Below are 16,747 nucleotides of genomic sequence, written 5' to 3' on the forward strand. Positions count from 1 at the left end.
TTTTATAACCACCCTTGCATTAAAAGACCATTGCAGTAAGGCAATTCAGAAGTAACTTTGGTTTATTATGATGTTAAACAACTATTTGTTTTAAGAGCACTATTTCAACAATGGGCTCTCCTGAAAAAGCAATTACATATGAGTTAGGATTATTTTCACATACATTACAACTTCTGCAACACCATAGTCCTGTGTAATTTGCAGAATGTTAGGGTTTATGAGCATGGATGAATCATGGGATGCTTTTCTTGTAGGTGTCTGGGCTATGCTGTTGAACTCCAAAAGGAGGCCAAGTGATTATGAGAGAGGCACAAAGCTGTGTTATAAACAAAACTGAAATGAAACAAGATCTAGTGTGGAAAGTTAGAAGCACAAGATAATCTTCCTTTACAGAGCTGTCACTTGCCTGGCAGATGTCTTTGGCAACATTATGGGGAAATTTTTACAAAAAATGAATTACTCATTTATCTATTGGGCACAATGAGGTTTTCATTAAACTTCAGGTGTACACGTCCAATTTCTTTAACAGTCTCCTTTTCTTTTAGCTTTACAAACACTATGTATTTCAGCCAATGGAAGGAAAATCTCATTCCCCAGTAATTTTTTGAATTTCTCTGTATTTACTCTCTGGATAGCCCAGAGTTCTATAGTTATAGTCTCAGATTCTACACTTTGGTCTTTGTGTCCCTCTTGTAGGGAGGAAAAATAATCCAAAACCCCAGCGGCTATGAAAGTTTTGCTATTGATCTTCCTTCTGCTCAGTTCTGTATTGTGGTAACAGAGGCAGCATACTATGAACTGGGAATTTTCCTGCCCGGGGGGAGGGGGGGGGAATGAAGATTTACAAGAAACTCTGGCTACAATCCTGTGACTCCTCAGATAGTTATGTGGTCCCTCCCTCTATGATCCACTTACCTAACCCAAAATGGAGCTCTGTTGCTATTGGTTCCAATAGCGCTTTAACCCCATCATTGGAAATGAAAGTGTACAGAAGAGGAGAGAAGACTCCTTTAGGCAGCATTAGCTACTCTAGTTTTGATGCAGATATTAGGAATGCATGAAGATTGGGAAAAGGCTGTTTAGAGCAGCTGTTCCCTGATTCCTCCCTCTATTCCAGGGCCCATTCCCTTTTTCCACATGTGGCCCTACAGCTATAAAGGAAACAACATCATCTCAGCTAGGTGGATGCATTTTCCTCTCCATGTCATTTCTCCCTTCCTACCTCCTGCCATGTATGTTTTCACAGTATCAAAGCAGTTTTAGGCCCCAAAGCTTATGAGTGAGGTTTGCAGAATTTTCTTGGTAGATGTCCCATTCTTTGGAGTTCCCTCCATGCTGAAATATGATTAAGCACAAATTCAGTTAATTTTAGAAAGACACATTTCTTTGCCAAATGGATTAAACCCTGGTTGCCTAGCTGACTAGTAGAGCTGCAATTACCAGGGAGGTGTGTCTGGTTGAAATCATGAATGTCTCGGCTCACCTATATTGTCATAATAATTATTACAAGCAATTGTCTGGTGTTTAAGTAATCTACAGTATTTTAGAGGAATACAGCCTTATTGTTTGTTGTAAGATGATGACTGTAGTTGCCGTATTATAAGGGCCCTGTGCCACCACAGCACAGGTGCTTAGAGAGGTGTTTGTCTTTTGTGCGGAACTCCATACTCCAGGGCCACATAACAAATATTCAATCTTATTGGTGCCTGGGTGGCAAGAATGTGCTGAATAAAGAATGGAACCCATGCCGTTTCCCACTATGGGACTTCCCTCTCCACAGGAGTTTTAGAGAGAGGCACAGGTTAATCTGCCAGGGGCTGTGTGAATTTTATGCCTTTTCAGCATACTTTTTAGGAGACAGGATATGGGACTGGTTGGCTTCGCCAGCAACACTTCCTGTTTGGTGATTATTTCTCCTTCTTAATATGTATGCGTGTGCTGTACTGAATGGAGCTGCTGGGCTTGTTGCATTCACCACAAGTGCAAGTTTAGTGCTTTTCTGGGGGATATTTCTATATAACTTGGCACCATTTTCCTGACTGCTCTGTGCAATTAGGGCCTGAAATAATGCTCATCAAAATCAAAGGGATTCTTTCCATTGGCTTTAATGTCCTTTGGATCAGGCCATTAATATGATTTTGTTCCTTTCTATGCTACAGTTTGGGCCAAGCTTTTTAATTTTCTTAATACATCTGGAGTGCTGACATTTGTCTCAGTATGTTGTCACGAAGGAGCCTGCCTTTCCCTTACTTGTTCTTGTTTGTTATTGGCTCCTTTACCTTTGTAGAACAGGCAAATAAATTGCATTTTGCCGTATTCGCAAAAACAACATTTCCCATCTGTTCCTAGCCTGGGGCACGCAGGACTACAGAAAGCATGTTGTGTCTAAGTTGTTTCTGTAGCACAACGCATGTGGTTTTATTATTTGATGTGTATGACTGAGGAAGATGGTTGTTAAAACAAACCTGTGAGCACAAGTATCGTGCAAACAGGCTCGACTTTTCTCCTTGTGACACTGCTCTGGGCACCATGAAGGCAGTGGCATCTATAGCCTACCTAGAATTGCTAAGGTGAGAGCAGTGGTGGTCACATTTGTATTCTCCAGTAAACAATGAGACCTGCAGGGTTGCAGTATAATATAAAAGATATTCAAGCCGCTGTAACTAACACAGAGGAATAAATCACTAAAACAGCCCACAAAAGCCTTAAATAAAATAAAGAATAATTAACTATCAAGCTGGCAGCTCCCTCCATACAGCTTGATGATGCATTGTAAGACTGAGATAATCAGAAAGCAGTGGAAATCAGAGTGTTTTAAATTGATTAGGAAATTTTTTTGACAATGACCTATGCATCAGAAAACTCACCCAGAGAACAGGCAGTATGGGGTGGAAAGTTTTTAGCACAGCTCTGGTCATCCCAAATGCCCAGGAGAGGCTCCTCCACCTGTTCTCGGCCTACAGGAGCTGCTGAGGGCTATTCCAGGTTACTTGTCCGTTTCTGTTTCTAACAGGACTAATTTACCCGTGAGGGGTCTCAGTGAAGGCTGTTGCTCTCCAGAGTATGGACACATATTAACATTGCTTTTGCAGGGAAGAAATGTTGGGTAGTGTCTATATCAGAAGTTAATAGCCAGGGATCACAAGTTCTGTTTCCAGATCTGGAAAAGACTTACCGTGCATATGCACCCTTTCATTTGTTTCCTGCAACAACTCTCAGCTAAAGGGTGCAATGTATATTATATGTGTCATAGTGGACTTTGCCTGGTGACAGATCAGCTTTGCTTGTTCCTTGAATTCAGAGCCTTTATGAAAGCCATAACCTAACAAAGCACAAACTTTTCACTTGATTTCCTTTATTTTTTAACTCATTAGAGTGTGGTTAACTAAAAACACTTATCTGAGCAGAGCATACAAATAGCTTTATTTCTTAAATTGCTGAGCAGCTGGAGTCCAATCCTGAGAGGACTGAGTGCACTAAACTCCCACTGATATCCATGGAAGTTGAGGGTAAGCAGCACCTTGACGGACTTGCACCCCTAATGTGTGTCAGGACTCATAGGGAACTGGGAGAAAGGGTACTGGAGTCTTTTGTCAGAGTCAGAAACAAAAAAGATGCAAACAGTTCTTTTTAAAGAGGAAAAGTTTGATAGGTTCCATATTTGATCTTTTTCTAATTTGCAGATTTGTATATTATAATTCTTGCTGAAAAACCATCCAACTATCCTAAATGATCCAGAGTGAATTTACAATGGTTGATACCTATTTTTAAAAACGTTAATTTTTATTATTGTACATATATTGTGTGTGTTATTTGCAGACCTATAATAATGGAAAACCAGAAGTTATTTATGGTACAAAATAATGTCCATGGATTGTTTTATTTTTTCTAACTTTTGATCTCTTCATTATGGCTATCTTGGAACTTCTAAAAATGGTTGGAAAGAAGTTGCAGTCCTGGACTACTTCCAGTCCCCCCTAAAGAGCATATTGTGCATTGTTGATCTGAAATTAAAGAGACAGGCTCAGAGTTGATAGTTTGCCATCACATAATAGTGGGCTAAAATCAAGCATGCAAGATCTCAGAAGTGCTATTGCCATAAGTCTGGATTTTGTACATAAGGTAGTGGAAGAATCGCTGACTGTGATCATTTGTTAAAAAATATCAAGTTCTACTCGAGCAGGATGCAAGAGATGAGAATATCAGCCTGAAAAAATACCTCACTGAACCAGATGATGTGCTTTTGGCACTAATTATTTATCACAAGGCATCATTAAAGAACACAGATAATAACAATAATTCTAAATTCAAATGTAATGGAAATTTCCAGATAAGTGAGAGGAATGATCCATGTTATGTGTCTACTGAATGATTAGCTGATTCATTTGGGCTTTCATGGTCTGTTAAATGAGTCTTGTGAAAATGCAGGAAGAAGAAACGAGCTGTACAATTCCAGTGACTTTTGTGAGCTGCCTCTTTGGAACCATATTCATAAGGTTTTTTCTTTATCTTTAAGGCGATTAGGACTGGCATTCTCAGCTCCTTCCTGTTGCTCTTGTAGAGGTGCTATAAGCATATCCAATTAAAAAAAATAAAAACAACCATGGGGACTGCAACCTGTTAGAGAAGGAAAACTAGTTTAATTTATAGTTAGTGCTGATGAGAACACTTGCCCAAAGCTCTAACCAGATTTGATGTAAAATGTACAGATGGTTTAGAAATGTTTGGTTCACTTTTTAATATTTTTTATCATTTTTGTTCCGCCTCACTTTCTCCTTATGGCATGGATGAGAGGTGAAAGTATTGTAGTAACCTCAGAAAAGCTTTGCTTTCACCCCATCAGAAGAAGGAAGCTCGGAAAGTGTTGGGGGGAAAATCTGTTCCGATGAGAATTCCAGCCCAGATTTACAGATCCAAGAGATTGTGGCTAACCCAGTGTTTGGCTGCTTAGCCCAACTTTTGTGCTTTTTAAAATAGGCCATCACTTTACTTATGCAGGGTTAGTAAGGAATTTCCCCCCAAGTCAGATTGGCAGGGTCCTTGGGGGCTTTGCAGCTTCCTTTGTGTCATGTGGGGAAGGTATCTTGCTAGGTTCATCTGGGTATATGTCACTTAATTCCAGAGGTGAGACTAAGTGATCCAATAGCCCATTCTGTCCTTAACCTTTATTACTTGAATTTTCAATTCTGCACCATGCAACAGTTATAGTTAGTGGAGAAGCTAGTTCGCCTTGCTCAGGAACTCAAGAAGAGATCAAAAGTTTATAACAAATATGAACAACCATTGCAGAAATTGGGCCTGAAATGGTAGTCTTCTAGGGACTTCAGAGAGAAATAAAAGCTGGAGTTGATTTAGCTTCTCCAGATATATATTAGTATTAGTATTTCATAATGCAAAGCATGTTACCTTTTTATGGTTTTTGATCAGTTATTCCCTTTCTTATTTTTTTCTTCCCCCTTTGGTATTGCTTAACATTTTATGATGCTTTGCTGTTTTTCTGTCATTTCTCTGAAACATGAGATCCAAAGGAGTCGGATCATGTCGTTAGCCCATCCAAAGCCCCACAAAGTCAATGGAAAGATTCCTTTTGATTTCAATAGGCTTTGTATTAGGCCTTTGGAGAGAAATAATTTTATCAGCCCCTATACAGTTCTCAGGTACCACAATGATGGGTGAATTTACAAAACACTAGAATGGAATCACTGGGAATCTTTAAATGTTCATCATTACAGGAGAAAAAAGTTAATTTTAACAAATCTAGAAACCTTTTAGTATCATTCACTTATATCATCATTCAGTGACTGATAGATATAATTTATTCTCTTTGGGTGAGATTCTCACCGTGTTCTAGTGTGCCTACCTTGGGCCACTAGGTACTTATGATCAACTGACTAGCCATCACAACCCGTAAATCTTTTTCAGAGTCACTGCTTCTCAGCATAGAGTTTCCCCATGTCAATCCTGTAAATATGGCCTACTTTCTTTGTTCCTAGATATATATATTTACATTTAGCCATAATAAAACACATATTGTTTGCTTGCTCCCAGTTTGCCAAGAGATCCAGATGGCACTGTCAGTGACCTGTCCCCTTCATTATTTAGCACTCCCCCAATTTTTGTGTCATCTGCAAACTTTATAGTGATCATTTTTGTTTTCATCCAGGGTCTCTGATAATATTAAGTAATGTGGGGCCAAGAACTGATACCTCCAGCGTTCCACTGGAAATGCACCTGATCAGTGATTTTTCCCCCTTTACAATTACATTTGACACCTATCAGTTAGCCAGTTTTAATTAATTTAATGTGTGCCATATTAATCTTATAACATTCTAGTTTTTTAATGAAAATTTTGTGAGGTACTAAGTCAAATGTTTTACAGAAATCTAAATACATTATGTCAACACTATTACCTTTTATCAACCAAGATTTTTAATCTCTGGGGAAAAAAGATGCCAATTTAGATTCACTGGATCTGTTTTCCATAAACCAATCTTGATTGGCATTCATGATATTACCCTCATCTAATTCTTTCTTGTATCAGCTTCTCCATTATCTTGCTCACAATTCATATCAGATTGACAGACCTGTAATTACCCAGGTCATCCCATTTACTCTTTTTAAATATTGTCACAACATTAGCTTTCTTCTAATCTTCTGGAACTTCCTCAGTGTTCCAAGATTTATTGAAAATCATCATTAATGACCTGGTAAGCTCCTTGGCCAGCTCTTTGGATACAAGTTTTCTGGACCTGCTGATTTAAAAATGTCTAACAGTAGTAGCTGCTGTTTGACATCCTACTGAAATACTCGTGAACTGGAAAGAGTGTTATATGCTATGACTACATCATCATTTTCTCCCAAATAAAAAACAGAAATATTGTTCTCCGGGACTATGCTATTAGGTAGTCCTTGCAGACAGCTGCTGCAGAATTCCCCATGAGGGTAGGTGAGGAAGGAGGAGGGTTTGTTCCTAGGCAGGAGAAGTTACTGCTGATCAAACCTACAGTGATTCCCAGGTGGATTTTCAATGGGAAATATACCTGTATCTGATGGAAGGAAGCGGCACAGATTTACGTCTCATCTTCTCCTTCTGGCTCCACGTTCCCTCCCCCAAAGCCAGGGGTCTGTATAGAGGGTTCATTGGGTTTTGGGGACCAGGACAGAAAATGCAAGACAGCTGCTGTTCTTTCCCTTGCTGTGTATGTTCACCATTTACTCCTTGCCCAACCAAGACTGGAGCTTGGTGCTGTACAGATACATAGTACCAGGCAGGCCAAGTCCCAAATAGCTTAGCATACAACCTAAATAGATCTCACAGTCAGAGGATAGGAGAAAATAAATGTTTATCCCCATTTTACTGATAGGAAGCTGCTGCATAGAAATTAAGTAATTTGACTAAGATCACATAGAATCTGTGGGCAAGCTGGGACTTGTACTCTGTCCAGGACCTTAATCGCAAGACCGTCTCTCATCTCTCCTTGCCCCAATTAATTATCTTCCATGCCGTTCAGTGAAAGGTAGTATGTAATCCAATGTTCCCTGCTTACATATTTGGGGTTATAGCTGATAGATCTTCCCAAAGTAATATTTCACTGTCATGTCAGGGAGCCTTAATTGTGTGGCGATCCTACACTTGGATATAAAGTATTTTTTTGCTTCAAACTACCTATGGCATTCTTTATAAACCTGATTACACTTTACTCAGAACCAGCCAAATTCTTTACCTTTTGCTAGTTCACAGTTCCATTGTAATGTTACAGTAATTTCAAAAAATTGGTTGACAATTACACTGTTAACAATGTGCAAGTTAAACTGTAATGCCTTATAAAGAATAAATTAACATATAGGAAAATGCCTATTAAATTAATGTAAACACATTAGTTTGAAACATCTATCATGTTGCAGAACTTAGTATATACAATTCACAGAGCCTCTTGCAGTCTAGTTGAGTCTTCCACTATTTTAAAATATTAGGTAAGTTAACTCTTTGAGAGCTCTTTGCTGGGTCCCCTTTAAGTCATACAGTTTCCTTCTCTAGCCATTTGGAAACCACAGACATTCTCCTAAGCCTCCATTTGAATGCCATTCTATGAAATGCCAGCATTCTTGCTCTAAGGGTTATATCATGATAGAATGTAACGTGCTGCTCTTTTGAAACATGTTGCTGTTCCATGGGTCAATGGCTCCCCATAGCTTTCCTTTGAATATATAAGTGCAGCCCAGCATGTGAAAACGAGCTCCTTAATAAACTCTTGCTTTGTATGCAGGTATTTGCTGAGGTTTATTGGTTTGGAATGATTTCTGTGTGTGAAAATGGGGGCGGTGTTTAGATTTCCATGGGCTTTATTTAGGAGTTAGATTCTTTTAAAAAATTCACATGTATTTAAGGATATTGTTAATCCTGAATGAGACTATAAGGTAACAAAGTACCTTTCCACTTGGTTAAATGTCAAAGCACAGCTGAGGAATGTGATGAAACACAAAAGCCATTTATTTGAACACATCCCCCCACAGTATGGACAAATACAACAAGACAAGAAATTGTGGAGAAAAACCCGTATTTTACATGAAATACATCATTTTACCTTTCAACCACATGATAATCAAGTACTTCATCAGGAGGAGTTAGATTGGTTCATAAAGCAGTTCCACAGAAAGATTTAAATGCCACTCTTGTACACTGTAGTGTTATAACTCAATCGGTTAAATCATGGTAGAATGCCAGAGTCTGACAACCCAGTTTTTCAATTGCCGACAGGTAGGAATTGGCAGGATAATATTTTGAAAAGCCTCATGTTTGATATGTTGATAGCAGCTTCTAACATGTTCTTATGTTAAATTGCATCCAGGCCTCGGAAATGAGATTGACGTATATTAGTTTTCAGAAACGTTCTGGGATTAAGTTTTTCTATTTTTTGAAAAATATTTAAAACATTAATGGTAACATGATACTTGAAAGGGTGCTGTTCTTGTGAATTTCTTCAGCCACTGTAGTTACTTTTTATGATCAACAACCATCATCATGTTTCTTGTTTTAGTATAATTTCTGTCAATAGAGTGGCTATGGTCAATCAGGGCCAGTACTGATGTATGCAGCAGAATGCTTAGCTCCTTCCCCCACCACACACCCTGCATTTAGAGTTGAATTTTGATAGACTATGAAGTTTGGGGGAGGGTATTTTGTTTTTAGATATTTGTACCAATTCTGGCATGTTGATTCCAAAAAAGATTTTGCCTTGGCCTGTGCCAAATTCTTTGGCACAATCTATACTGTTTGTAAATGTGTACTGCAGTTCATATGCAGCTACCCAGAAAAATGGTGTTCATGTGAGTTCTTACTCCAGAAGACTCCAAGTCACAATGTTTTGAATCCAGATCCAAACTTTCCAATAGTTATGTCTATTCAGATGTGCAGTTTGGGTAGGACCCATCTACAGTTCATCCAATCTCACTTCTACAACATAATAGTTCCCAGCTTATTGCCTGAGAGGTTTTTAATTTTTAAATTAGTTAAGAAGTATATTGCCACGTTGTTGTAGCCATGTTGGTTCCAGGATATTAGAGAGACAAGATGGGTGAGGTAATAACTTTTACTGGACCAACTTCTGTTAGTGAAAGAGACAAGATTTTGATCTTACACAGAGCTGAAGAACAGCTATTACTTTAACTACCTTGTCTTTTTTTAGAAGTATATAGTATTTTGAAAACCTGGGTTCTATTTCTGGTTTTACCACTAAATCACTTAAGTCCCTGAGTGCCCTTAGGTAAATCACTTAAACTTTCTATGCTTCTGTTTCCAAATCTGTATAACATGTTTATTTTATTGTTATTATTTATTTAATTGTATTATCTTTCATTACCAGGTTTGAGACCTTTAGACAGGGCCAGCTCTAGGCATCGGCAAAACAAACAGCACATTTCTAGGGGCAGCATTCTGGTGCCTGCCATGCCACACCTAGAAATGTGCCACCACCTCCCCAGCTTGCCTCCACCTGCTCCCTGAGCACGCTGCCACTCCGCTTCTCTCCCCTCCCTCCCAGGCTTGCCACCTGCCAAACAGCTGTTTGGCGTGGCAAGCCGGGGCAGGGGGAGAAGCCAAGCAGCGGTGTGCTCAGGGGAGGTGGTGGCGGTGGAGCAGAGGTGAGCTGGGGTGGGGAGCGGTTCCTCTACCCCTCCATTACTTCCTGCACTCGCTTCCCCACCCTCGCTCACCTCCGCTCCACCTGCTCCCCTGAACGCGCTGCCTCTCCCTTGCCTGAGAGGGAGGTGGGACAAGCGGAGTGGCGGCGGGTTCAGGGGAGCAGGCAGAGCGGAGGTGAACTAGCGCGGAGGGTTACGAGGGAGCTGCAGGAAGCAATGTCGGGGGGGAATGCGGCACGCCCGGGGGAGCAGGCGGGGAAGGGGTTGGGAAGGGGCAGAGTTGGGGCGGAGCCGGGAGTGGGGTGGGGGGGCACGAAAAGAAAGCAGGGCCGGCCAAAATTTTTTTTGCTTGGGGCAGCAAAAATCCTAGAGCTGGCCCTGCCTTTAGATCTAAGGCCCAGTACTATTCATAGCTTTTTATCACATATGAAGACTTGCCTCAGTCAGTGCTACATTTAACTAAGCCAGTCATTGAACTCCCTTTGAAGGATTTCAGTTACATCTCATGTATTTTTTGAATGTTTCCTTGTGTGTATGCTCTGTGGGACTAGGATTTAGTTTCTCATTTTGGCATCAATGAGCGCTTGTGGGTCTGCCTCTGAATATCAGGTTTTAGGCAGGCATCTGAAGTTGCGCAATCCAAGTTTTGAGAAACATACAGAATCAACAAAATCTCTTAAAAATGTTGGTCTTATTCCTTTACACACTTAAAGTTGCTCTGCCCAGAATTGTAGCTGATGATGAGTCCCACTTCAGTCATGTATGAAGGAGCCATAGAACAAATTACAAAGAATACAGTCAAAGCACATTCTCCTATGTGTATCACTGAACAGCTTGAGGCACTGGGAGAAAAAAATAATCTCAGACTCAGAGAAGTGTATTTTAAATGTTGTGCTTTGGGTTATCACCACAGCACCTATTAATGCTAATTGGAATTATGTAGCCAGTTCACTGAGCCACTTGATGAACATTTAGATCAGTATTTTAAGCTTGACAGATCTCTAAGGACTGAATCCAAGAGTTAGCTGGCCTTGGCTCATTCTTTGGGTATATTGCCCTAATTGATTCATTCATTCCCATTCAGACTCTTCCACTATTTTACCCAGATTCAAGAGTGATTGAAAAGTTGTTCTGATAAAATGAATCTTCATTTTAAATAGTTTAGACTGAATCCCTATGCAGCCTGCATGTTGACTGCAATAGGTTTCTCTACGACACACTAACAAATCTCACACAATTTCATGACCTGAAACACTTCAGAAAACTATGCACGGTATGAAAGTAGCATATTGATAATTTCAGGCAATTTGACACGATCTTATTTCTAAATTATGTCATATATTGAGATTAGGTTTAATCCTTTGCCGTGCCCTCTTTATACCTGTTTGTAGCAAATTGAATTGTATGCACAGATATCACACCACAAATAAATTAGGAATTCAGTTGTTCTGATGTGGAAATGAATTCCTATCCACCAAAACATTCCATCTTCACAGCTTTGAGTATCACCAATATAGCAGTCTAGGCAGGCACAAGACATCATTAAAAGAGAGTGGGATTGAATAACATCTGTTGGATGCAGTAAATCACTAAAGTGATAGTGTATAATGGGTAAACAAATCAAAAAGGTCATACTTTGATTTAATTAAAGTATTGATTTAAATGTCCTGTTAGTTTCAGTTGGAGAGAATCCTAGGGAATGCCCAGCACTCACTGATTTTATGTGTTGGAACAAGAACTGCATTGAGTCTCACCTTGTTTGCGACTACAAACCAGACTGCAAGGACCTATCAGATGAAGCTGATTGCAGTAAGTACAACTTTCTATATTAATATTAAAATTTTAACCATAAATACTGTAACCAGTTTAGATGGATTTGTACAGCTACTCAGGAGAAGGTAATATAAGCATGCTGTTCCCTCTCTTGTTCCCCCATCACACAAAGTATTACACTTTCAGATCCTCAAAGACATTTACTGAGCAAAAATATTTAAATGTGACTTGGTCTTCTATTTGCTCTTTGTTTTGAGTATGTTGCACATTTGTGACTAAGTTCATTTTTTTAAAGGAAGATAATCCAATGATTACTATACATATTAAATATAGGAAGAAACTTGAAAGGATTTTGAGCTGTCAACATTTAAGGGAAAAGCCTAAAAAGCAAATTGATAAAAATATAGAAGTATTTAGAGTAAGGTTCTGTTCTAAACACTGACCATGTAAAAATTATCCTTCAGATCAGCTCCCTGTATGTGCTCATTTTCATGACACGTACATTTTTATTGCTTTTTACTACTCCAAAACTAACAAAAGAGCAGAATGAGTGAGCTGGATTACTTTCCTCCTTCTGCATCATCAGTAGAACTCTTTGATAAATTCCAATCTGTTTACACCTGTGCAACCTCAGTGACAACTGAAGATTGCAACTTAATTTGGCCTGCAGAACTTTATTATTGATGATGATGTGTGAGAAGGAAAGAACCCAGTTTGACTTGTAGAGCATACATTAATAGGGCTTACAGTTAAACTACCTTTAAACATTAAACTGATCGTATTTGATGTTAAGATGCAGCACACATGGAGCCCTTGCCTCTGTCCCCACCCTGCCTCCAATGCCATTTTTGCAGAGTCACTTTTGAGACTAGAACTACATTTTAAGAGCAAGAGGACAGAACAGTTTATTAAGGCATTTACTTAAACCTGGCAATCAATCCGTGTTTCTTAAACTTGAATCTATAGGGCCAAATTCTGCTATGGTGCACATGTGAAACTATTACTGAAATCACTCTTGATATGTAGGGGAGAGAAAATGCATCTTAAACAACAAAAATAGATTTTTTCCCCTCTCGTATATGGTGAAAGGTCATATTAGACAAGGCTCCAAAAGAATGGAGAGGCATAATCTTAAATCCTATATTTAGGGATTGCAGAGGCCATATAAAGTGTTCACTGAGAATCTGTATTGTGACCAAATGTGCAATTAATGTCACTCTGGCAAGTATATTAGGAAGAAGAGGAAGGAAAAGGCATATTATCATTAAAATATTATATGATACTGGAACTCTTCTCCCTCTCTCCCTATTTGTTTTAAAATAAATAATGTATATATTTAAAGTGTAGATCCTAAAGCAGTGTCTTTATGCAGTCTTTTGGCCAGATTCACAACTGGAACAAATCTAAGCTGAACTGAACCTCTAAAAGGCTAACCAGTTCAAGTAGATAAATGGATTTTTAAAGGACTGATCATATTTTGTAGCATTACATTAATATTTCTTCAGTAGTCAGGCAGTGTGACTGCAACAAAATACTTCGTAAACTATCCACGATTATATTTTACAGGGCCCCAACAGAAAAACATCACACTCTGAAACTGTGTCTAATGCAAACTGCTTTTTAATGACACTCAGAAAACTAATGAAGATCTTGATTTATTCTGTAAATGCTGTTATTGCATACAATAGTTGCCATTGGTTTCTGTAAGTATTCTCTAGAGATAACTTGTGAGACCTTCAGCTTTCTTTTCTTAGTCAGGCAATGAATGGGAGCATTTAATGCCATAAATCAGTCCAAGTCACAAACCAAATGTTTGTTATAATGTATAAAAGCTATTCTTGGGAAAATATTAACTTCAATGCATCTTAAATGAATAAGGCAAAACTGTCCTTTGCTTCACAGATTTACCATAGATGGAGAGGGCATGGGGAACTTCTTTCTCCTCTCTGTCCAGCAACAGTCAATATTGCAATGTAGCACACAGAGTGCTAAAGTAAGTGCTAGGTTGCCCTGTTCAGCATACCTGTGGTGTTTAGATGTTGCTTGTAATTATTAGAGTTGGGAGCACTGGCTGTTGGGAGTCTGAAGGGACAGGAAACAGGAAGAAGTGGGGAGGAGTTGAAGAGGCTGAGGGAGAGCTACTGAGGGTGCAGCAGCATCTTGGAAAAGAGGTTTCCACTTTAAAAAATAAAGTCCTGTTGAAGTTTGTTAGTATCTTGCCTAGCTACTACAATACCACAATACCAAGGGCTAGGGGTGTTTGGATTTGAGACAGATAGAGGTGATCCCTGGGTATGTCTGCTGTGGTGTAGAATAAGCACTAGACGGGGGCATAAACTACTCTTTTATAATGAAGAGCAAAATGTACTGCAGCGTGCTTTCATCCTTCAGCCACCTTGAGCCCTTCCTGCCCAGGGTTGCTGCTGGTCACGCCACACCCCCAGCATAATGCAGCTGCAAATAGCAAAGGTCAGATTTTCTCACACAACACTAGGGGAAAGCCTCTGCCCCTTCAGCCTGGATGCAGGGACCTTCCACAACCCTCCCCTGGTGAGGAGAAGCAGCAGGAGTTATTAAAGACATTATTAAAGGCAGAATGCTGTGAGAGAAACACCTGTTGCTCCAACCTTCCCCACCCTCACATCACCTTTGGATATTTGAAACTTTTGGCTGCAATTTTTCTTTTTTCTCTCAGCTCCAGGTTGGAATTGATCCCCCACTTTGTTACACCAGTTTTACATCAATGTAACTATTGAAGTCAAGGATCCAGTTTTGCTGTTGAGTAAATCCTGAGTAATTCCACTGAAACATTTCTCTAGATTTACAATGGAGTTTGGCCCAACAGAAATCATATCCATATGCAATTGATGTAATGGTGTATTGTGTTGCATCCTATTTAAAAAAAATAAAATTGCAGCAGTTGCTTTTTGTATGCTTCATTCCTTCCAGTCAGGCATTCTTGCACAATTTTCATTTTCTTTCAAAGCCTATTGGAAGTACGGATGTGAAAATCACACATGAAAGCCATTTCAGTTTTCATGAACTGTAGTCAATTATACACCCAGATCTGATTAATAGCAGGCCTCAACATTGATGAACCATCTCATGTAGTGCTTGAATTATTGAAATAAAAGCAATTTTGCAGACAAATGGACCAGTCCTTTTCTTATAACTCCTAAACAGTCTCTGTTTACATCAAAAAGAAGAAATACCCCGCAGGTGCAGACATGCAGGTGACTTCATCGACCCTGCAAATGCTGTTCATAAATATTTATTATTAAATGCTTTCTGAAGCACTGGTAAGATATTAGAGCTGAATTCCTGCTGTCAGGCACTGCATTATAAATAGCATTATAAAATCAAAATTAATTTGGTTTTTGATCTGTTTAGAACTCTGCAAGACACATGTACTTTCTTTTGAGATTGCGCAGCCAAATTCTTTGCAGTGCCTGCTTGTCTATTTCACTTATTAAAGCTCAGCTTTCCTTTGTAGTGCAGCACAGCGTAAGATATGGACCAGTGTGGAATGTTCCATGTGTTTGTGTTCCTATTTTTCTTTAATGGTTTCCCTAAGGCACCAGTTGTAGGATCCTTCTCTTCGAGTTCATATGCTATATGTGTAATTTTAGCGCTCTCATGGCCAAGATGGAGTCTGCTCTGCAGACAGCTCTGGCCAAGAGACTGTGCGCCCAGGAAGGCAGCAGGGAAAGTTCCTTCCACCCCAGGGGCACCTGTTCCAAACCCCCCAGAGTGAACACACCCTCACTGGAAAAGTACAATGAATATAGAAAAGGGAACTGTTTATTTACAGAAGGGTGAAAGGAGAAAAACAACAGGGGGAAATACAGGGGAACAGTAAAACAATGTTGCATTCAACTCAAAGCTCCTATTAAATAATTGAACATTAAACATGTCAGAAATGGTCCCATCTGCTTAGATTGTCTTCTTCTCAAGGAGATAAGATGTGCAGTTTGTAATTGGAGAACAGATTAGTTTACAGTCCAAGAGTGTAAAAGAGGATCTGCAGTTTTTGTAGCATGTGGATGCTTGTCTACACCGCACTGCAGTCTGGGCTATGGGGATGTGAATTTCAGTACACACAAAGCTGAAAGGAGGGTTGGCCTGGTGGTTTAGGCCCATGACTGGGTTATGGGAGGTTTGGATTTGAGTCCTAACTCTGCTCTAGATTTCCTGTGTGACTTTAGGAAAATCATTTAATTTTGCCTGTACCAATGGAAGTTAATGTCTCATTGGAGGAGAAATCTGTGATGCTGCATGAGGGCATTTGCTTGGTGTAACTTCTTCGTTTGCAGACTGTACACAAATACTGCTTCCTGAAGCGATCATGAACTGCATACAGGCAGTTCTTGTCAGCGAATGAATCACCGCCTCCTCTCCAAGAGGCGCTGACTTAGGCTATGTCCACACGAGGAGCACTTTACCGGGAATTCTGCTATACTGCACTGGCAAAGGCGCTCCTAGTGGAGATGCAGCTATACTGGCAAAGCTGCACTTTGCACCAGTATATTAAAACCATACTCCTTCCTCCTCCTCTGCCCGCAAGCAAAACAAGCTGTACTGGTAAAAGCTCAGCTTTACGGGTATAACTAGGGGCTTCTGCTGGCATAGTTAAGTTGGTCAGGGATAATATTTCTTCACGCTCCTGACCAATATAGCTATGCTGGCAGAAGTCTGGAGTATAGATCTAGCCTTTAGTCCTTGTCCCTCTCCTGGAAAGTCACAGTTTAAACACACCATTTCTTGGTCCTAAACCCTGGGCTTTTCCCCTGGGAATCTCCTGAGTCTAAAGCTGCTCACCTGGGACCATTTGGCC

At 39.7% G+C, this 16,747-nt stretch overlaps 1 protein-coding gene across 1 annotated transcript in view; it reads left to right on the forward strand.

The window, feature by feature from the left end:
• The window catches only part of MALRD1 (MAM and LDL receptor class A domain containing 1), a 481,748-nt gene that overhangs the window by 351,187 nt on the left and 113,814 nt on the right, over positions 1-16,747 (forward strand). The window contains 1 exon segment of the mRNA XM_043509412.1: positions 11,821-11,949. Coding sequence (XP_043365347.1) covers positions 11,821-11,949 — 129 coding nt within the window.

Source organism: Dermochelys coriacea, chromosome 2 (genome assembly GCF_009764565.3).
Source record: "Dermochelys coriacea isolate rDerCor1 chromosome 2, rDerCor1.pri.v4, whole genome shotgun sequence".
Taxonomy (NCBI): Eukaryota; Metazoa; Chordata; order Testudines; family Dermochelyidae; genus Dermochelys; species Dermochelys coriacea.